The 22,596-nt window shown below is 37.7% G+C and overlaps 1 protein-coding gene across 6 annotated transcripts in view; it reads right to left on the bottom strand.

Moving 5' to 3' along the window:
* BNC2 (basonuclin 2) overlaps nucleotides 1-22,596 on the bottom strand; it is a 608,431-nt gene that overhangs the window by 361,264 nt on the left and 224,571 nt on the right. For all 6 annotated transcript variants that reach the window (XR_008842612.1, XM_056514615.1, XM_056514613.1 and 3 more), the window contains exon 4: nucleotides 19,886-20,121. Coding sequence is in view for 5 of the 6 variants with exons in the window: in XM_056514615.1 (XP_056370590.1) it covers nucleotides 19,886-20,121 (236 nt within the window). In the remaining variant the exon portion in view is untranslated. The remainder of the gene's footprint in view (nucleotides 1-19,885; nucleotides 20,122-22,596) is intronic.

Raw genomic sequence — 22,596 nt, 5'->3', positions numbered from 1 at the left:
CACACAGGTCAAACAGAAATCTTCAGGGATTCAAAATCTCATGTTTCCTGAACCACTCCTTCTTTAAAGATTGCAAAGAATTCTGTCAAATAAAAGTGCTTAAATCCTTTCATTTGTTTTACTTTTATGAGATGTAAATCTAAACTTGATTTAGAATTAATTGCTCAAGTGATTATAGACTATTTAACTTGGGCACAACCAAAAATTCATGGCACTGAAGTTCTGATTTGTGCAGATCCTTACTCACAAGAAGCTCTACTAATACCAATGCAGTTCATGTAGAGGAGGAAGAGTTTAAGAGCTAGAACAGAAACCACAACACTGTGGCAAGCCCTCCACAACTTTTTTGTTTCTCCTGCTTTTGAAATGAACTGCCTCCTGTTGCTTTGTTTCTTTGCTGATTTTGGAAGCTTCACTGGGAACTTAATTTTTGTGCATACATTGCCTTCATATCACTTTCCAAACCTTCAGTGCCAACGTTCATTCTATGGCTTTTGCAGTACACAATCTCTGCTTGCAGATGGCCTCACCAAGTGGGTACTGGAGCAGTTTATGCTTTATGAAGTTTTCTCAAAGCTTTGCTTTTTGGGTGTTTTCTTACAAGAGGTGATTGAAAACAGAAAGGAAAAGCCTGGTTTTCTTTTTTTTTTTTCCTTCTTTTTTTCCCCCCTTTTTTTTTTTTTCCTCCTCTCCTTTAATACTCGTATTCTGAGACCATGTATGACAATACCTCGTGGAAAATTGCTCCTGTCCAATAACATGCTCAAAGTACTCCTTTGCCAGAGGCATTCACTCATTATATAAATCAAACAAGCATACAAAAACAGACAAAAAGTGACTGGTAATGCCCGGTGAATTTCTGTGCTCAGCTAAGATGATTTGGTGCATTGCATGCAGATGTCAGGTATTTTTATAAAGAGCTCCATTGTGCAGGGCCCCACTACTCCTCCATCGCTCCCAGCACTCCCTTAAAAGGGGGGCAGTGGGCAGACAACCATTCCAGCTGGGCTTGGAACCTCGTCTGAGTCAGGAAAACCACAGCTCATAAGCAAAGAGGAAGCATAATGTTCTACAAGGACAAAACATTAGCAAAAATGTCACTCAGCCCCAGTTCCACATGTTGGCTGCCACGGCCTCTTCCTCCTAGCATGCCCGATTGATATAAATTCCATCTGCTCAGCAGCCAAGTGACAGAGAAGAAATACCGGCATCTGGTCTCTATTGCTGTCGGGTTTTTGTTCCATGTTAGACCTTAGCTAGAAACATATGAAGAAATGAAGGTGCTGGCAAGCGACTAAAAGGCTGCACTGGCACAAATGAGACTTTCTGATGCTTTTCACACTTCACTTTGGATTTTACAGGCAAAAAGGTGGAGGAAACTTGATAAACTGAGTCTGGAGAGCCAATGGGCCTGGAGGTCATTTGGTGTTTCTAAATTTTTTTAGAGTGTTTAAAACTGTAAAGCAAAACAATTTTTTTAACACAACAGAAGGTAACAAAGTCACACAAGAATGTTGCTCTTCAGCTAGTTTTTTTTTCTCCTTCTCTTAAACATCCACTGGTTTGGACCTGATCCACTAGCACTTTATATTCTCCTGAGAAGCAGCTGGAAAGTGCCAAACCACTACCTTTTTTTTTTTTTTTTTTTTTTTTTTAACCCTACTGTGTCCGGCAGAAAGCAAGTGCATCAAACCAAAGAAAGAGAGCAATAGAGCAAAGTAACAAGCATTAATGTCTGAGAAATGATGCTTGAGTGCTTTTTCAGAGCAGTTCCTGAAGAGATAGGGGAGACTGTGAGTCAAGGTAATTGCATGTGTGTATATGTACACGTTCAAAGATTTCTTTGAGGAATCACTCCTCACACCAACAGAGGTGCATGAAAAAATACACAGTCTGACAGAGAAGGTAAAAAAGAAAATACATTGGTAATAAAATTAATTACACTTTTCTCCTTGCCAAAAAATCAATTGGAGCCAAAAACTTAGGAAGGCATTTTGTACCTGAAGGAATCCACAAAACAACACAGGATAGCTGGTCTGCAGTAAGGTAAAATATTTCTAAAATTTAAAGTGGAACCTAAATATTCCAAATCAATATAGAATTTGATTTTTTTTAGAATAAAAAATAGTGTTCGTTTATGTATGAGCCTCCAGCCCTTGTTGGTCTCATATGATTTCCTCTGCAATACAGCATCCTTCTCTTTTGTGTGACAGGACCAGAAACTGACAGAAAGAAATGAAGCGAGTGAACAGCTATCAGAGTGACATTATAACACCAATGAGAGAGAACACATGTAAGAGAAGAGCTCTCAAGAACATATAAATATATAATAGAGCCCTGGAACACTTAATAATTAATTGTGAGGAAGAAGCTTTTATTTCAACAAAAAGAAAGGCTTCTAACCAGCAACCCCATGAGAGTGGAACAGTCTGCTATATTGATGCCCAAAAGGCAGTTCTATGCCAGTTCTTCACAAGGTGAAGTTGCCCCTTCATACTTGGTCAGGATCACTTCATCATGCTGCCTACATTGCAACCAAAGTCTGAAGTGGTACCTGCCTTCTGTGGTGATTCCCTGTCTGCAGTGGAATTGCTTCCAGCAACTTCAGTGGGCTTTGCACCTAAACCAATAAAGTCAACAATCTAATTTACCTAGTAGGATAATGAGTATTAAAAGATGCCATAACTAGGGGTCAAATATTCCACTGCTGGTTCACCTCACTGAAGTGCTACTTCAGGGAAGTTAATTCTGCTAAGTTAGTGTTCCTCACTGGAAATTATTACTCAATTTGTTACCCAGATGAAAAGTCTTAAGTACACATGTGAAGAATCAGTGGTGCTCATTGATTAATAATGTGCCTCCATATAATCAGTGGTTTAGGCTATTACAAAGAGTTTGAAAGAGTATTCCACCTTCAGGTCTCTTTGCACGGGATGCCTCCCTCCAAGAGCTGTAATTTAATCACCACCCAAACAAACTCAGTACAGGCACTCTCTCCCAGTAATGTCTTGTTCAAAGAACTCCTGCAGTGCCACTCCTGTAGAAAAAATCTGATTTTTACTGATTAGAAGCCCAGACTGTCTGGGCCCTGGACAACCTGTTTGAGTGAAAGATGTCCCTGCCTATAGCAAGCACTCTTGCAAGTAACTTTATACTAGCAAATAATTCAAGCTCAATATTCCAAACCCCATCATATTAAGGTTGGTAAATGGTGCAAGTTGCTTTGTCCCAGTTTCTACTTAGGAAATAAGTAAAGCAGAAAGTGTCTTTATCCAACAGCTAAGAAAGTAATGTAGCAACTACCTATGTATCTCTTCAGAGCTCCTCTCCAAAGCACTTGGCTTGTTCATGGGACCTGACCCTCTTTTGCCTTGACCCTAATGATTCCTGTTCACAAACTGCACTATACTTACAGTTAAGTTCCTTCTACAGAAGAGGATCAGGTCACAGTAAATTCCCCAGTCAGAGCTTCATATAAAAGGAAGCATATTACTCTCAAAGAGAAGCGCCTGCTATTCTGTTATGTAGAGTAATTGAGTACAACTGTAACCTTTCACAACAAGGTGGAAACCAAACTCACTTCTGTCTTCCCTCCCCTTCCACTACATAGGTAGATGACACAGAGTTTCAGTTGTCCTTTTGTACAGATATCTGGAGGATGGGTATCATTGAGGATACTACCACAGTAGTACCAATTTTTTAGCATTCAATTGAGGTGGTAGCATAGTTTCTATATATAATAGTTCAAATTAACTCCAGAGTTACACTTTGAGTGAAATCAACAGGGCTGAGTGAGACCTGACAAGACAGTTTGTAAGGTGTCTCAGTGTCTGCAGCAGAAAACATTATACTTCAGAAAGGCAAGTCTTGGCATGCAGTCAGCAATGAGAGGGGACAATTGAGCTGCCTAGCGCTGGAACCATCAGCGCAATTTCCCACAAGTCGGGAATATGAAACAGCACAGCTGCTGGGATGAGTGAATAGCTGAAGGAGCTTATGTGAGCTCCAATAGCAGGCCTGAGCAGTGCTCCACTGTGAATGACAAGTGATGGGCCAAATCACTGGGGAGCTACCGATGAGTTATTAATGGTGACAGGTACACTACCTGGGAGACAGGTTGAGAGGGGAAAAAGATTATTTATAAGCGAATAGTTAACAGCTGTACCCACTGCTAAGCATTACATGGATGCCACAAACTGTAGAATTCAAATCTTGGGTTATTCAAGCACGAACAACTGCCTGTCACCAAACTGCAACGCATCGGTACAAATTAAGGTGGGAGAGACGAGACGAGGCTGGAACGATGCCTTGCTCAAGTAGGCAATGTCATCACAGAGTGCAGATAAGAGCGAGAGAAGGGCTGAGATAACCATGAGGTGAAATATGGTTCTTAATAATAATGATGAATTTGCAAGAACAGCTTTTTAATTTTTCCTGAGGGCTTTTGGAAGAGAACAGATGCTGAATATGTCCTGTACTGACACGAATAAATGGGGGGAAATTATAATAAGCAAAAGAAATATTTTCAGAGAAGTTTTCTTTTGAAATGGGAAGTAATATATTTCTATTGTGGAGATAATTTCTTCTATCTCCAGCCCCCTCCCAAGTTTGAAAGCCACATTGTTACACTTATAATATAGTGTTCTTACAATACTTACAATAATATAGTCACCTAATATTTACCCAAAGGAACGAAGCATTGTAGTACTGAGTATATTATGCGTGGCCTGAACAAAACCTTTCTAATCTATTTCTCTTGTACAGTTCTGCACCAAAAGAAGCAGGGAAAACAAATCAAATAAAACCCCAAAACATCCAAAAACCCCCAAACACACAAACACACCTCTCTCCCATCAGGAATTTGGAAATGTGTTCAGAATGTGAACACAATCATTATAGAAACTGTTTTTGAGTCATCTCCTATTTCACTATGAAGATATGTCTCTGCTGTAACTGCTTACATACAAGAAAAATAAAATAATTTGATGGCTTTTTTGTGGGCTTTTAATGCAGTAGAGAAGTTAAATATCTGCAAGGCCAGCCAGGTCCCAAGACAATAAACTGGTGGTCCACTGACTTCTAAGGTCTGCACAGAGCACAGGCTGAAAATCACCCACTAGATATCTGAACAGAGACACCTTTTCTCTGCAACAAAATGTGCCAAATGACTAATCCTGGGGGAAAAAAAAATTAAGAAAAGCATTAAGAAGTGAAATGTTTAAGCTTAAAACTTTAAAATTCAGTTTTTCTTGAATTAGAGTCTCACACAGTGTCCAAAATGTTAAGATAAAAAGAAGGCTAGTCAGCAACAGCTGGGTTCCTCCAAGGCAGAAGGAAAAACTGTTTATATCTATAGTTACTGGCTCTTCTCATTTCTATGCCATGGGATACTGTGCTCTTGCATGCTCTGGAGGAGGGAGATATGTGAGCCAGAAAAGGTTCACACTTCAAAAAGCTTCTACAGCTTTAAAATATAAAGGCAGAAACTGATTCAGCACTGTAACTGCTTCCAGGATTTAGTCCAAATCTTTCAGTTTTGGCATTCCAAAGTGATCACTAAGGCAAATAGTCCTCTGCATGTTGGGGGTGGAAGTGATATAAGTTAAGCTTACTCATTACTTGCTTTCTGATATTCATAATATTTAATAATTTCTCCTTTTCTGTTTCACTCTGGTTCTTATGGAAAGCTGCTATGATTCCTCAACTGAATGCCTGAACTTCTCACACTGTGAATCAATACTTAAATATACAGTGAAAGCAAGTGAGACAGTTACATTTTATCTTAACAATTGATCATTAAAGTATTTCTATTAAATACTTTCTACTAAATGCTTTGCAGAAACTGCTTTTCACACAAATTTTGGGCATAAAAGAAGCACAACATCATTTTTAAAGGTTTAGTAAGATATTCAGGAACTGAACATTAGTTGAATTAGACATTAGCAGCCTTCTTGAAATACTCCACTGATATTCCTAAATATTGATTAAATCCTTGTTTCTCTTCTATCCTACTTTTTTTTTTTTTTTTTTTTTTTTTTTTTACGCTTAAAAGTCACATGCAAGAGCACCTAATCTAAAGGCATAGGAAACCAAACTCAAATTTCAGAGAGTGAAATTTTAAAAGTTAATTCCCTGTGCTTTACTCTCAAAAGGCATGGAATTTAGTCAGCAAGGTGAGCTTAGTTTTGATCTCTACTTTTCAATTAAACAGTGCCTTACTGCACAAGTTTTTCATTGGTTACAAGCAGTTTGCCTCTAAATGCAAATTTTCTTTCTTGTATTCATAGACGGAAATCAAAATATCAATTTCTTTAACGTCTCATTGGGGATAAGTCTATGAATTTAGAAGCCTGTTTTTGATACCCAAGTTTGCATGGAGATATCATTGCCTTTTGCTATAATACCTTAAAGGTAAAATCGTAAGTTATTTTTAAAATCAATGAAGGCAAAAAGAATAACTTCAAAGTTTTGTTGGCTACCTTTCAGCAATAGCTGAAAGTATGCACATAAACAAAATCACAAAAATTACTATAAAGCTTATGGTGCAAACCCATAAGTGTGTTTATTTTTTATCACTCTACATTATTTACCATGTTATGGGGTCAAAATTAATGCTCTAAGGGTTATACAGAACACTATTTGGATTATACAGAACGTTGTTTTTTTCAGCTTCTTGCACCAAGTCCATCCACAAAGCAGGTCTCCTTTATTTCCTCCAAATAAAATGCAGTACTATTTGTTATCTATGGATTCGTTATAAGTTCTTGAGTGACACAAAGGACAAACTGCCAATAGAAATAAAAAGCCAGGATACTAGGAAAGAGAGCTAGTTTCTAAACATGCCGAAGTCTACTGAAAATGTACCATTTGAAGACTTTCCCTTCCCTGTATTTAATTCTAGATGTACTGTGTTCCTCACTACTACCCCTAGCTCATCATGTATTAACAAGTACTTCAACCATTTTTGCAAGCTTCTTCCCTTTTTCACAGAAGGTATTTGGTAAATGATGCCCACATGTTTCAAAGGGAACAGAAACTCATCCCTTAATTTCTATGTACTGTGTAATCAGGTTAGCAGGCTGGTTAAAGGCCTGGAGACACCCAGCTACAAGGAAAGGAACTGGGGATCCAGGCTGACCAAGAGACACTGAGGAGGGGATGGCGGGGTGGGAAAGGATCTTTTGCTGGCCATTGTTTTGCGCTTACCTTCCCCACAGAATTGTGGCTTGAGGCAGGAAAGAAAGAAAGAAAGACCAACCTGGACCAAAGTAAGTTAAGATCTAACTTTAGGGAGGCTCTGGACATCATGAGGAATGCCAAAACTGATTTGGAGACCTCAAGATGAGAATCTGCTTTATTAGTGAGTTTCCATTTGTATAAAACACCATAAATAATCCACAGTTTGGTTTTGAGAGATGTAACACGTGTCTGTGCAGAAACTGATGGAGTCTACTCCAGTGAAAACAATTAACAATAAACAAAGAATCTTCAGAAGACTACAATTTTTAATTGAAACATACTTTCATGTACAGTTCTTACAACCTGCTGTTCATTTATTTTCAAGAAAACAGCACTGCTTACAGGAAGAGAACTGTTATGTGACCTCAGCTATATAGAAGTTCGGAAAAACACACAAGCATATGCTTAATGTTAAACATGAATAGAAGATTGTTTAAGTCAAGGGTACTAATTGTATAAAGTTAGGTAGGTTCTTGTGCACCTTGCTAAATCAGCAGCCACTTTCTGACAGTGTCTGAGCAGTTTTCTGGGTAACAAATTAATTTTGGCTCCCTATGGCTTTATAACTCTACAATAAGCTGAGAACTCTTGGTTTGCATCTTTCTACCTTTCCTCCCTGCTTCTCTACTGTAATTTCTCTGGTGTCTCTAAAAGATGTGCTGCTTTTCCTTCAGCATCTCTCTCTACTACCTGGCCACATACACAAAGCACTCAGAGACTTCACAGATTTTGAGGACTTTCCTTCCCATCCCTTGAACTAATCCCATAATAGTTATAAAAAGACATTGTTATACAAGTCCTGATTATTTGAACAGCTAGATAAAGGGGGAAAAAAAGAAAGAAAGAAGGACTTTCTACAGTGCAGTAGCTGCTGAAATCCCAATACAATCATCTTGTATGAACTGAAGGTAAACACTCTGCTCAAGTAAAAAATGGGTAATTTAGTAATGAACAGAGTGCTACAGCATAAAGCAGACTGGTGGGGGATGGCATTACAGACACACACCCAAAGACTAATGTGACTAGTACTGGAAATTCAAACTGTGTTTCTGAAGTTATTATTCAGACATAGGAGTATATGTATCATTTCATTTTGAATTTTCAGGTTGAGGAACTTCTTAAGCACCGCAAACTGGATTGATATTAAAATTCTTCAAATGTGCTTCAAGGCCTATAAAATTTTCCATTGCACTGGCACTTCTCTCATGCTCCAAACAAATCTCAACATTAATACAATAATCAGTTCTACGCTAAGATATTATATTTTCATTGAACTATTTCATCCTGCATCTTAATATTGACCAAAAAACCCACAAACCAAAGAAACTAAAAAACTTTGAAAAAAATACAGTTTCCTGTAACTCTAGGAAAAATGAATAGTTGAGGTTATTTACGTCAAAATGTTTCCTGTGACCCAATGAGAGAACTAACTGCAGTTTCAGAAGATCAGATACTCAGATATCTTTCCAAATACCAGAGCAACCCTACACTTAATAATTGCTATAGGATAGTATTAATGCCACATGCTGCACTATAACACTGTAACAAAATTAGCAACTTGACATATATATAGGATCACAAAACTATACACTTCATAACACACCAAGGGCTTGAAAATACATGCAATGAAGTATTATGAGACACTCTTTCAAGATTCATCTTTGGCTCGTCCTGTACAATCAATTTGCTAGCCATATGTTTTCTCATGCCACAGTCCTCAAAAGAAGACTGGAAGTGACTAGGTCTGAGATGGTATGAACATCATAATTGGTTTCCATTCTATCTCTGGACAACCCACATCTGCTAGTCAGTTGTCCCAGCAGAGCTTCTTATATCCTGTAACATCCAGGTTCTCTGCAGCCTCACAACAAATACAATTCTGTGAGCAATCTGCTAGAGACGTTATTAATTCCTCACTCTTTTTCCACCAAGAAACATATCTCTGCCTCCAGCTGCGGCAGAAAATGAATGTCATGGGTCTTATATCCATTACCTCACAACCCTTTGAGCCTACAAATGAGAGAGAAGAGCTCTGTTTTGCATCCTATAGTATTGTTTGAAATGCTCCTATCAAGAGGAAACCAGTTCCCACATGGCAAGCAACCAAATTAACACTAGTTAAATTCTTTAACCCCAATTTTAATTTTATTTTATGGAATCTTTTCTAAAAGAGATGGGTTGGACAAAGGCGTTTCTGTGGATCACAACATTACATACTCAGCATGAACTGAGCAAGTTTTCCCACACATTGCCCTAGCTACTCCCAAATAGTCTGAGAGCTTTTAGAGGAAAGCTTGGTGCAACATAAACTCCATTAAAAGCTACCTGATGAGTGGCCTTATTTCTTCTGCTCCTGTTTGTCAGCACCATATGTCAACTTGGACTCAATTTAAGGACACCCAATATCCAGAATGGATGGACAAAAATGTAATTATGTCAATTCTACTACTATACCTACATCACTACTCAAGCTATAGAGATACAAACAATCCAGCAAGCTGACATATACTGGGCCAACAGTTTTAAAAATCTACTTGTCCTACAAGTGATTTCCTTCTGTACAGACAATTGCCAGCCAGGAACCGAGGTTTCCACACCCTTTTTCCACACCCTTTCGAGTAGATGGAATGCAAGACTTCAGGGTGCAATTCTGGCAAGATTCATCATGAAGAATCCACCAAGACTGGATAGAAAAAGACATAATTTACCCTACTATAAAAGGTAAAAAAAAAAAAACCCTAATGAAACAAAATCTTTCCCTTTTATTTGTTAAAAATTTTATTAAAAAAATATTTATTGAAATTACTGTTCCAGTACTAGAGATGTTTCAGAATTTCACTAAAGAATAATCATAATTACACATTCTATTTCATTAGAGGATCTCAAAGCACTTCATAAACATTAATTAACAACATGCCAAGTATAAGTTGGGATGATTAGAACATTTTCTTAAGGCTGTGGGGGAAGAGAAAAAAATCAAGCTGAAGCACAAAGGACTTGTGCAGCAAGTTAATATATTAGAGCCAGTAGAACAATACACACTTCCTGGCTTCAATACAAGTATTCAAAATTCTAGAACATGGTGCAAAATGACAGGTGAATCAGAGAAAATGTTTCAGCACAGGAAAGAAGAGTAAATTTCTTAATTAAAATATAGGAGTTCATCTTCATTAGAATCAAAATGTGCCTTGATAAGTAAAAGGGGATTGTCTGTCTACATTCAATGCTGTCCTCTTACTGCCTAGAAGGCAACAGTAAGTATTCATGACATTTACCCCTCCTAATAAGAGTCACTCACACTTCACTGTTATTCCTTGTTATTGCTCAGGACAGGCAATACCACCTCATTGAAAGATCAGTGCTGCAAGGGAAAAAAAGTCCCCTTGAGATCCCTTGGACTTCAAGAAAAACAGTAAATCAACTGATGCTGGACAGATGACAAGTTTGATTCTCTGTGGCCCTTCTTGGTTCCTAAGTGTCTGTGGACCTAAATTTCCTAAGTGCCTGAAGTCAGGGCTGACACACAGACAATCAAAACCACACCTAAACTCAAAGCAAGGGGTTTCTAAACTGGAAAAAAAAAAAAGGTCTTAAATCCATTTAAGTGTCATGGTCTGGATTCCATACTCTTTAATTGAGTTCATCTCCACTGATGTGTAGCTGAATGGTTGATATCACAACCTTATCACCTCCAGGACCATGATTTGAACACAGCCCAAGGTTCTCTGCAAAGAGAGTAGTCTATAAAAGGCAGAAGTTCTAATCTCTGAGCTGCTTTTTGTGAGAAGAATGATGTTAATTCCTTGGATTCTTGGCACAACCCACTCTCCTCCACAGCCACACACATATTTCCCTTCAATCAATAGCTTTATGCTCCTTTGTTTTCTTTATTTTATAACAGGTCACTACATTTCTCACTAGAAAATTGAGGTGAATGGTAACCCCAAGATCCTGTCCTCAACTCAGTGGTCATGTTTGTTTGACATAGAGCAGGATATGCTCTGGTAGAGGCTTCAGCATGGCATTGTCAGCAAGAAAAGTGATTTTCCAGGCTAAAAGGAAAGCCTTTCTCTCCCCTCCCTTCATCCACAGAGAATCAATCTCAAAACCAGAGATTTTTGTCAAAGAAACACACACAATCACAATCTATTACAAATATAAAATACAAGTTATATATTGTTAAAGTGTATAGATATACACTACACACACACACAGACACACACATACACACACACACACACACACACACACACACATATATATACACAGTCACACATATTTGGAGGAAAAAGATCTGTGATCATAAATAGTTAATAGAAATAAAACCACATTCTGAAGCAAGAAAGCTGGAAATAGTTTCCTCCTTGGCTTACCTGCCAAGACCCAAGTTCAGGGCTCTGTTTCTTCTGAAATGCTTGATGGCATCACTCACACCTAAAACAGCCTAGGGAATGAACTATTCCTCCCACCTCCTTCATCCTTCACTCTGCTTTGGGTGTTTGTGATTTCATCAACTATCACAAGAGAGACACAGGATCATGAACTCAAGCCTTGGCAGGTGAAGAGATTTTCAGCTCCATTTTAGAAAGCAAGAACACATGGTCCTGGTGCACGCCTGACAGACCTTCAGTAACAGACATTTCCATGCTCTGCAGCCTGTTAGCTGTGTGAAAAGTACATCAGGGCGATCACAGCTTCTCACCCCTAGTACTGTAAACAGTCAGTACACATTCCAGATAGGACAAACATACCTACACTGAAGTCTCTCTCTTTTTCTCCCTTTTTTTTTTTTTTTTTTTTTTTTTTTTTTTGACTGGCAGCCATAAATGCTTTCTATTAAACAGCCACCTTTACATTTCTGAGCATTGTGAAGCACTGTGGCTGTAAAGGCTATTTCATAGTAGTCATTAGGAACAACATAATGTATACTGCTGTTGATCACCAGGGGTTATACAGCCCTCTGCTTCATTACCCTTGCAAGATGCAAGACACAGAGCAGCAATAGCACAGCTCTCCATCTGCACATACCCTGGAAAACCCAATGATCTTTGCATGTATTGAGACATCTGTTGTCACATAACTTGTCCTGGTGGCATTCAGAAGTGTCATCACACTCTTTGGATTTTATTTTTATTGTTGCTTGGTTAAAGTGTGAACCATGATAAATATCCTGATGTAGTACTAGTGTGATCAGTAGCTTTGCTATTAGAGTTACAGCTCCAAAAGCAGAGATGTTAGCCAAGGTAGTGCAGTACACAGAAAATCTGAAACTACTTCACACTATAAAGCAAGTTGGGCATTGCTTTGCTCAAGCACACAACTATGCTTCCTGCTGGCTCAGCAGTTGTGCTTTGTTTCTTATCTTCCTTTTCAGTCTTTTAACGTTCATCTGAGCTTTTTCCACCCTCTGTTTAGGGTAAAGATAGAATAGTTACACCTAGATTAGAACAGCTAAGGATACAAAAGAGGAAGTGGCATAGAAGAGAATCTCTGTTCCACAGAAGTGTAGGGGAGTCATACAAAACTGACACACAGGGGAGAAAAAAAATCTTCCAGAGTTTCAAACATTGGTACACAGTGATGCCAGGGGAGGAATAGAACACTCAGGAAATGCATGTTTAACAGATACTTTTCATTTTCTTGTGCTAAAGAGGCAAAATCAGAGAAGGGGAAGTGAGAATAAGGTGAGGCTGAAGAAGGGCAGGTAAGTAAAAAGGGAGGGGAATGGGAAGCAAATGACAAAAGAATAAGGAAGTTGAAGTGGAAAGAGAGGCAGGAAGGAACAGAGACGCCCAAAGAACAAAAAATAGGCAGAGCAGGTAGAAAAGAGACACTTTCAAATCCTGTGAGTACTGCAGGACTTGATGTCTGCATAAATGTTATCCAGCTTTGAGTCTTGGTTGCTCTGACAGCCACTATTGAAAAACATCAGAACTAAAGAGTACAAATGAGTGTTAACAATAACTATGAGGAAGAAAACACAGGACAGAACTGTATCTAACAAAGATGAAAAAGGTGCACCAATCTGTCTCTTCATTATCAAGTAATTAAATATGGGTGGGAGTTATGGGTAACAATCTTGTATGTGAAAGACTTATGTTGTACTTTGGCTTTGTTAAAATCTTTAACAGATAAACTTCTTAACCTTTATCTGCATCAGTTTTACAAGTTGGGGTTTTTTTATAAGAAAAGGCATACTACTCACAGAGGCATGGAAATACTAAGTGAGTGCTTCTTAAAAGGCATGGAAATCCTTCAGTGGTCACAGGTAGAAAAGTGTAAAGTATTAATTAAGATACTGGCAAATAGACCAATGAGGAAACAATGCAACACAATAAATACAAAATCTTCATGAATTTTCTTTTTTTATTATTTATATATGTAACTGTTAATTAACATTTTCTGGGTTGCAACAGTCAACTTTTTTGTTTTCATAATTTAGTTGCCTATTTTTTCTACTTTTCTTTAACAAATAGCATACCAACATTTTAATGGTGTTCTTGTTATGAAATACAAAAACTGTAAAGTCACCTGACAGCACTTAGGGAAGAAAAACCTGACAGAAACTTTGTGTGACTCATGAATATAGATAGTAGATTATATTGAACTTAGAGTATGATATCATCACTATAGCAACCTGATACTCCATGTCTACCTTGCAAAAGCTGATATCAGAGCTTCCTTTTATTTGTTTTCTTCCTAATGTTCTTTATGTTTAAGCATCAAAGACTGTTTGACAAGCTGTTAAATGAAATAGTCCTTGCTCTTGGGTTCTACAGAAGAAGTTCAAAGATCTTAAAAGGCAAATTATTTCAGACTGAAAAGCTAAGACTCTATTAAGTCTCTAAAAGAGGTTAGAGAGCAACAGAACCCTTTCTCTTCTGAAATCCTCCACAGACAAGCCAATGGTGGACAATATTTAATTTTAAGAATAGTAAAGCAATTTCTATCTGCGTATAAGGTTAATATTTAGAAGGTGAAGTGCTAAGGAATTACTTCGAGAAAGAAAAGAAATTAGGAACGATATTGTTAAAGATGGTCAAGTTTCTTTCTTTGGCCTCTACCCAAGTATTTTCATTTAATCTGGATGTAAAAATAGTATGCACGAACAAACTAGTGGTGGCAAACTTGTACAGAAACCACACTACCAAGATTTTATAAAAATTTGAGAAACTGTCAAATATAATCGACAATATCAGTTATATATATGCTGATATCTATCTATATATCTCTATCTCTATCTCTATCTCTATCTCTATCTCTATCTCTATCTCTATCTCTATCTCTATCTCTATCTCTATCTATATCTATATCTATATCTATATCTATATCTATATCTATATGAGCAGGAAGTTTGAATATGCACATAGCTATTTCTTCTTTTAATCTCAGAACTGAATTACTGAAACACTGCCATGTATTTACTACTGTCAATGAGGTTATTTTAGCTAATGGGATTTTATTTTTTTAATGTCTAACACTGCCTGCACCTCCCCACTCTCTGTACTGAACCATGTATATTTTCTGAGAGCACACCTTCATAGCTGACTTCTTGCTGAACAGTTGCTTCTGGACTCCATAACAAGCACAACAGTGGAACAGTTTTACCAAAGCAGAAAATTATATCTAATAAATTTGAATTTAATAATTTTTCAGCATTGACTTTGCTACAGAAAATGACTTCATCTAGGATTAGTGATTGACCATGCAATGTCTAGTACATGAACTTTTGTGAGCGAGTCTTCTTTTGAACCTATAAAATACCTACAGTCTTCCAGGTGGCTTTAGTTTTGACTTTGTTCTAAGTTTATTTTTTTAATTTCTCATAGCTGTGAACTGCACCAGAGAGTCTGGCAGCTAAGATGTTGCCTATGAGCTACTAACTTACCTGCTCTTTTCAAGGGCATGAGGGTGAGAATGGGACTCCTAGGTCTATATCATTTCTGCTAATTCTGCCAATGTTCTGTTCTGTGCCTCTGCTTCCTTCTTTGTATTGTAAAGACAATATATTTTCCTCTTTTACACTAAGAGAGTACAACTATTTGACTACAAAATAGTTGAAAAAGTGTTGAGCTGCTACTCAAAACACTGAATCATTATTTTCATGGAGTCAGTTTATGGCCTCTAAGTTGTAATCACATGTCCTGTCTTCTGCAGCTGGACCAGTGTAAAAACTGAATGCCCCAGCTGTTCACTGCTAGTGGCATAATTGCTCTCCAGCCCCTTCCTCTCAGAATAATGAGAGTTAACTTGCACATGTTTAGAAGGAGGATTTTTCTAACCTGGTTTGTTTAGAGAGAATCCGGCTGGGGAGCAATTACACGTGTAGCTACACTAGCAAATGGATGGGGTAAAGTATTCTTCCCAACCCTGTGATCTCCGGCGAATCATAGAACAGCTGGCAAAGTTACCTCTTCTCTCAGCTTAGCTGGAATTAAACCAGGGTTGGAGAGTCACAGTTCAGCTGCTCTTTACAGGAAAAAGTAACATCATTCAAATCAATAGAGCCACTAGTCACATATCTTTGAGTAGCCAGTGCAGTAGTTGACCCAAAACACCCACTGTTTTTGACAAAAAAACTTATTGTCATGTAAAAGACATGTGAAGTTAGGTCTTCCCAGAAGAGAAAACTTACAGACTCACTAACCACATACAGGTTGACACCAAACACAGTAAATTAGTACCATGAGATAGAAAAAATAAGCCTAAAATCTGAGGCACTGTGAATTCCTATGGAGCAAACACAATCCAGAATGTTCCTCTATGCCATAAAGTTTTTTTGAGGATCAGTTCTAAAGATGAGAGAACAGGTCTTCCATGAAAACATTAATCCTGTGACAGTCTGATGAGATTAGTGACCAAATTGCCACTAACATTTCACTGATATGAATCTATTCACTAGAAACTTGATTTCTTGCAGGGAGGCCAGAGAATCTTGCCAGGTCTTAATGCCTTTCAGCCATTACTGGCAATATTGTGAAAATTGTCAATACTGGCAAAAATGTGAAAAGTGGTGTTATCAAATTACCTCTGCGGCTTCAGGGTTCCTTGCCTTCCTGAGCTCTATTAATGCATCCACTGAATGAAGGCATAAATAGTGCATTTTTCTCTGCCCATTGCTTTTTAATTTGCTATTTGGAAACATTATTAGTCAACATGAAGGTATTACAAATAATCACATCCACTTTGCAGCACTAATAAACAACTGTTTTTCTCTTGTTTCTCCAGTGGAGCAAACAATGAGCTTTTGTTACAAGGAAAGGTAGTGAGGTTTGCAGCAGTGCTGTTAGTTTGGTTGGTTGTTGGGGTTATTTTTGGTTGGTCAGTTGGTTGGTTGGCTGGTTGGTTGTGAAAATCATCTGACAATATTAATTTATTTTGAGTGGTTACATCTACCCTACCCTTCCAAAGCTCATCTATTTAGAGAAAATGTTAAAATATTTTAACACTTCCATCTTGTTGGGGGCACATTCAGCACAGGTGGAAGTCAGACCATCCCAAAGCATAGAACTCCAGTGTTGTGCCAGCTTAACAAATCTCTTGCGTGGTGATTAATTAATAAACATTGGATCTCGAACCTGGATAAAATATTCTGGAATCTATTACAACCATTACCTTTTCCTATTCTGTTACTTCTCTCAGTCCTTGCAACTAAGCTTCCTGATTTTCCTCCCCGGAGGAAAAAATGGGAGAACAGTGTTATACATGATTCTGTAAAGTTACAAGTGTAAAATATTATTTTTACTAGATTGTTCTTCTCTAACTACACTACCATGGCAAGCCTTTTCCTATGGATATGCATTTCTGTATTTGATATACCATGAGTGTGTATGAATGTATGATAAATTTACTAGCATTGACAGGAATTAGGTGATAACAGGTGGGTTTGGACAGATAAGTTACAAGGAACTGTAATTCCTGACTGAGAATCATGTTCCTCCATTCAGTGTATGACAGCCTATCAACAATCCCATAGCTCATGATACTCTGGATGATTTGTTTTGGTACTTGATACTTCCAATATTCCTGTACCATGCTTACAACATTTCATTTGGAGTTAAAAGTTTGTATGTAAAAGCTGAGCCTGAAAGCCACAAACAATTATTTGAAAAGTTTCAGTCTATAATGATAAGCTTCATGGAACAACATCTTTTGCTCAGAGAAATTACCCGTACGCACTTTTACTGTGCTAGTGTTACAGGACATTTCCTTTCAAGTTTCTCTGTATGCCTCTCTTCTCCTTTATAGCAGATACTTTCAATAGAGCTATTTTTAAAGAAGAAATTTTTATTATCATAGATTACATTAATTTTCCCAAGGTTTTTCTGCATGTGTGTTTTACTAAGCATTTTACTTTTCTGCCTTATACTGAGTTTTCTAGCCTTAATTGAAACAAAATGCACTTTTTGCCTAGAGATCCTGTGGAGATATTCAAAAACCATCTGGACATGGTCTTGGACAAACAGTTCTAGATGGCTCTGATTGGACAGAAGGTTTGGACAAGATGACCTCCCTTCTAACCTTGACCAATGTGTGATTCTTTGAAATTAGGCAGCTAAATTAACAGGGATGCTTGACTACACACCTATCATAGGTCTTCATTCACTCATTAAGAAAATACACAGTCGAGTGCTAATGAAGTCAATATGTGGCAAGTCTGTAACAGCTGCCCTTAACTTTCACTGATAATCGTTCTCATTTAAATGGCATAATATTCAATATACTGTTGCTGAATATAGTAACGGTGAAATTCATGCCTTGGGGGCTACAATGCAACTGAGTTTTAGCCAGATAAACTGAACTGTGTCTGAATGTGGTATTACAGGCCTTTAAACCTTTCAGATGCATAGGTCACAATCTCAGTCTGTATAAACATCTATGCAATTGTATTACAAGCCATTCTTGCATATATTGAGATCATTCCAAAAGATAGTTAAAACAAAATCAATATGAGCACGATTCAACAGCCTTTAAAACAAGAAAACTACTGATTTCAGTCAGTCTTCTTGTCTGTAAGAGACACAGAATTACATTCCATGCTTGTAATATATTACTCCTAGTTATTAATCACATTTAATAACCATCAGATTTCTAATATTATATCTTAAAAATTATGTATTTTTTACATGTATTCCTTTACAAATCAAATTTCTTCAGCCCTCTAGATCAGTAGCATTCAGAATCCAGGAATCCAAAATATGATGCAATACGCATACAATCACAGTACATAACTCTGTGGTTATCTTTCATGTATCCATCTTAATTATATACCATATGGAAAATTTATAAATATATAACCATACATTTATATCATACAAACATCATAGATATCTACTGTAAAAATATGATGGATATATCCTTATATGTTAATTTTAGACTGGTAATGGAAAAAAAATGGATTCTGTTCTATTTGAATAGGTGTGACACTTAGCCTTTACAAAATAGATGCCTGAGAGAATCCTGAAACAATTAAAGAGCTCCATTTCATATGTGTCCTAATAAGAATAAAAATATTTCATTATTAAAGTATAAAGCTTTTTAGTTCTCTATCTCTGGGACTGTTTTACAATTCAGTACATTATTCTGTGAAAACCCCAAATATAGAGCATTAAAGAAAACATTTACAAGCACAGAAGGCAAAGTTTTCCATAGAATCACATAAAGCTAATTTACTTCTTTCATGCAAAGTACAGAAACCTGAGGAGGAACTAAGGAATAGAGTCAGAATTTTTCAGAGTAGGTATAAATCCCGTATTTTCAATATAGCTCTATGCACGCTACCATTGCCTATGAAAGGAAAGTAATAAATCAGCAACTAAAATTTTCAAAGTTTTTTAGGCATGTCCACTTCAATAACTGGAAGAATTCTAGATGATGAAGACCTCCTATAAAGTGAGTATCAATTAAGAGAATTCAGAAGTATGTAGGATTAGGTTATTAATCTGAAATAGTCTTACAAAATGAAAAAATTCACTTTGGAACTCAACAGATTATGAAATTTTTCAAATAAGCAACTATACATATATTTGTGACCATATTCATAAAGCAAGCCTGTCCATTTTTCTGTTAAACATATTTTCTATTTGATTGTCTATTTTAACTAATCTTCATGCAATGCTTTATTTAAAGCTATGTTTCAAAAATGCCCTCATTAAAAGGATTTTCCTTTTTTTTTATACATTAAGATACTTTCCAATATAATCATGATCACAACCCTCATTTCATCTATACATTTTTAGGTATCTTTCTAATGAAGGAAAGAAAAGATGACAGAGCTGCTGACTTGCATCTTAGTTTCCCAAGTCAGACAGTAGCCCTTGAAAACTTGCCAGCTGCCTTTGATGGCCAGATCAGGCTTGCAGGTAGCTAACCTCAGTATTTGCAGTATTTAAGGCATTTCCTACAATAAACATAAGCAAGTACAAATAAATACTTTGGTATGAAGGCACCTGTATTTTTTTAGCTTAGGAAAAATTGAAGATTTTATTTTGCCAACACCATCATTAGGCTTCAGCATGCCAGACTAAATTCACTTCATATCCTTCTACATCTTCGGGTGCACCACCACTACATCCACACATCAGCAACAAAAAAAAAAATAAATCAGTTAACTGGGTTTGAAAACATGCTTTGCTTTATTTCCTACCTGAAGGATGTAGCCTCGAACATAGTCTCGCAGTGTCCAGCCCAAGCCATGTAGAATATGCAGCACCTCCTCTTGCTTCAGTACGCTGAAGAGTCGGTCAAGCAGAATCTTCAGCCTCACAGGCACAGCCTGAGTGCCGTAGAGCATCAGGCTGCTGATGTCAAACACGACATTGGACTGCACAATCTCCACTTGGGTCGGGTGGTAGAGGTGTTGAGTACTAAGTTTGTCCAAGGCTGAAAGAAAAAGGGGCAAGTATAAGGAAAGAGCAAAGAAAAGACAAGAAATCTTTCCAAAGAGCCAACACCACGTTTGGCAGGTACACTTATTTTCCAGAGAAATATCACCTGGATGATTCACAGAAACAGAGTCACAAAACAGTTTGCTTGGAAGGGACCTTTAAAAGCCAGCTAGTCCACTCCCCTGCTATGGGCTGGGACATCTTCAACTGGATCAGGTTGCTCAAAGCTTCATCCCATCTGGTCTTGAATATTTTCATATGGATGGGGCAGCTACAGCTTCACTGGGCAAATACTCTAATGCCTCAACATTTTCAGAAAAATCTCCTTTATATCTACTCTAAATCTACTCTCCTCTTTTCAGCTTAAAGCAATCACCTCTTGTCCAATCACTACATTCCCATGTCAAAAATCTCCTCCCAGCCTTTTGGTAGGCCTCCTTTCAGTACTGAAAGCCCACTAAGGTTGCCAAGGAACCTTACCCAGGCTTCTTTCCAATTTTTTCCCTGGCTGAAAGATTCCAGCTCTCCCAGCCTTTCCTCACAGGACAGGGCCTCCATCCCTCTGGATTTGCTCCAGCAGGTGCATATCTTTGCTGGGAACCCCAGAGCTGGGGTCCTACTGTTCCTGGTGGTGTTTCACCAGAGGGGAGCAGAGGGGCAGGATCATCCACCACACCCTGCTGGCAATGCTGCTTTTGATGCATGGCAGGCTATGGTGGCCTTTCTGGGCTGCAGGTGCACACTGTTCAGTCATGTTCAGCTTTTCAGCCAGTGAAGTTGCCCAGGTCCTACTCTCAAGTTCATCTCTCAGTTTCATGCTTGGGATTGCCCTGACCCAGGTGCAGCACCTTGGCCTTGTTGAACTCATGAGGTTATTTTGGGTCCTCTACCTCATGCTTATCCAGGTCCCCTTGTAAGGCATCCTGTCCTTCTGGTGTGTCAACTGCAAACTTGCTGATGGCCTCACTATGCCACTGATGAAGATATTAAACAGTACTGGTCCCAGTATGGACTCCTGATGGATGCCAGTCGTCTCTAGATCATCAACTTTTTCACAGATGCAGTCCAAAACATCCCTAGTTTCCAAAGGTCACAAGTAATTTTAATTGCTGTGGCAGAAGGGCTCTCAGGAGAGACTCAGACACTGCAATACTCATAGCTCAAGAGAAATTTATGATTAACTAATGACCAAGACTGAAGGAATGCTGAATTGAATAGACTGAAAAGGTTTGATACTTAATCTCTAGAGATAACAAAATAAAACAGATACTGCCTAACTCTAGTCTTTTAAACATGTTAAAACTAAGGCCCCTGATTTACCAAAAATTTGATCCTGAATTCACTGCTACTAGAACCAGCTAGTTCTTTTCACCTGGCTTTATGAATTCCATGTTATTCACTGTGATTTGAACAATTTAGAGATAAGGGAAATTTGCAGAATGAAGGTAATTCTTATCCCCTTGTGAAGTTAAAAAGGATGGAATTGAGTATGACATCATGCATTTTACTGAGTATCAATGTTTAAATTTAATTTTATTCCTACTTTATGAACTATGTTGCAGAACCCAAGCTTCTCACTGTTTTTAAATCAAAATTTCTGAGCATTTAAAATAATCTTATAGGGACTTCTCCTGTACTTGGTTTCTTTTTGTCTTATGGTCACTAGAGAGTTCATGTACTCTTGATAAATTGCTTTCTCGCATCCAGAGCGCAAAGGCCCTTATCATTTACTTGCTGGCTTCATTCAGCACATTTACTCCAAGGACTGCTATTGTCAGAGTGTTCCTGTTTCCTCATACTTCATTTCTTGCAACTGAACTGTCTGATCTTTCCTACTCTAGTGGCTAAGTCAATTTTGAATAAATAGCTTTAAACATTAGTTTAATATTCATATGAAATGAGAAATTGGCAAGCCCAGGGACTTCAGTCCTATGTCTCTCTGCAAGACATTTATACTGCAGAACATGGAGAGTGGGATTTTTTCTTCCAAAAGCTCTTCTTCCAAAGTACTTCACCTAAGTAGGCTTCATGATGTGGAACTAATCTTTTTACCAGGTCTAATGAATGAGATTGACAGGTTAAATACTGTCTGACCTTCCCCACCATTTTATGTATGATCTTTTTCTAAGATGGTTATTTTGCTACTCCCATAATAGATGTGTCATGAAAAGTCAAGAAAATTGATATTTTTATTCTGCAGGTTGGGCAGTATGTGTGGTGATATGGTTATATGTTACCTGAGGGACTGACCAAATGCTTAGGAGTAAAACAAAGTTGTTTTTTTTCTAATATTAGCATTACTCACAATAGGAATGGTGTAAATAATATTAGTTTCAAATTGATACCCTGTAAGACCACCTTCTAACAGACAGTTGAAATCATTGAGTAGATCTGGATCACCCTGAGCTTTTCAACTTCAGTCTTACAGAATGAGAATAAGTCTCCAAAGATACTACCTGGCTTCTCCAAG

The sequence above is a fragment of the Oenanthe melanoleuca genome, chromosome Z (genome assembly GCF_029582105.1).
Source record: "Oenanthe melanoleuca isolate GR-GAL-2019-014 chromosome Z, OMel1.0, whole genome shotgun sequence".
NCBI classification, from domain to species: Eukaryota; Metazoa; Chordata; class Aves; order Passeriformes; family Muscicapidae; genus Oenanthe; species Oenanthe melanoleuca.
This window is presented reverse-complemented; position numbering and strand designations above follow the sequence as displayed.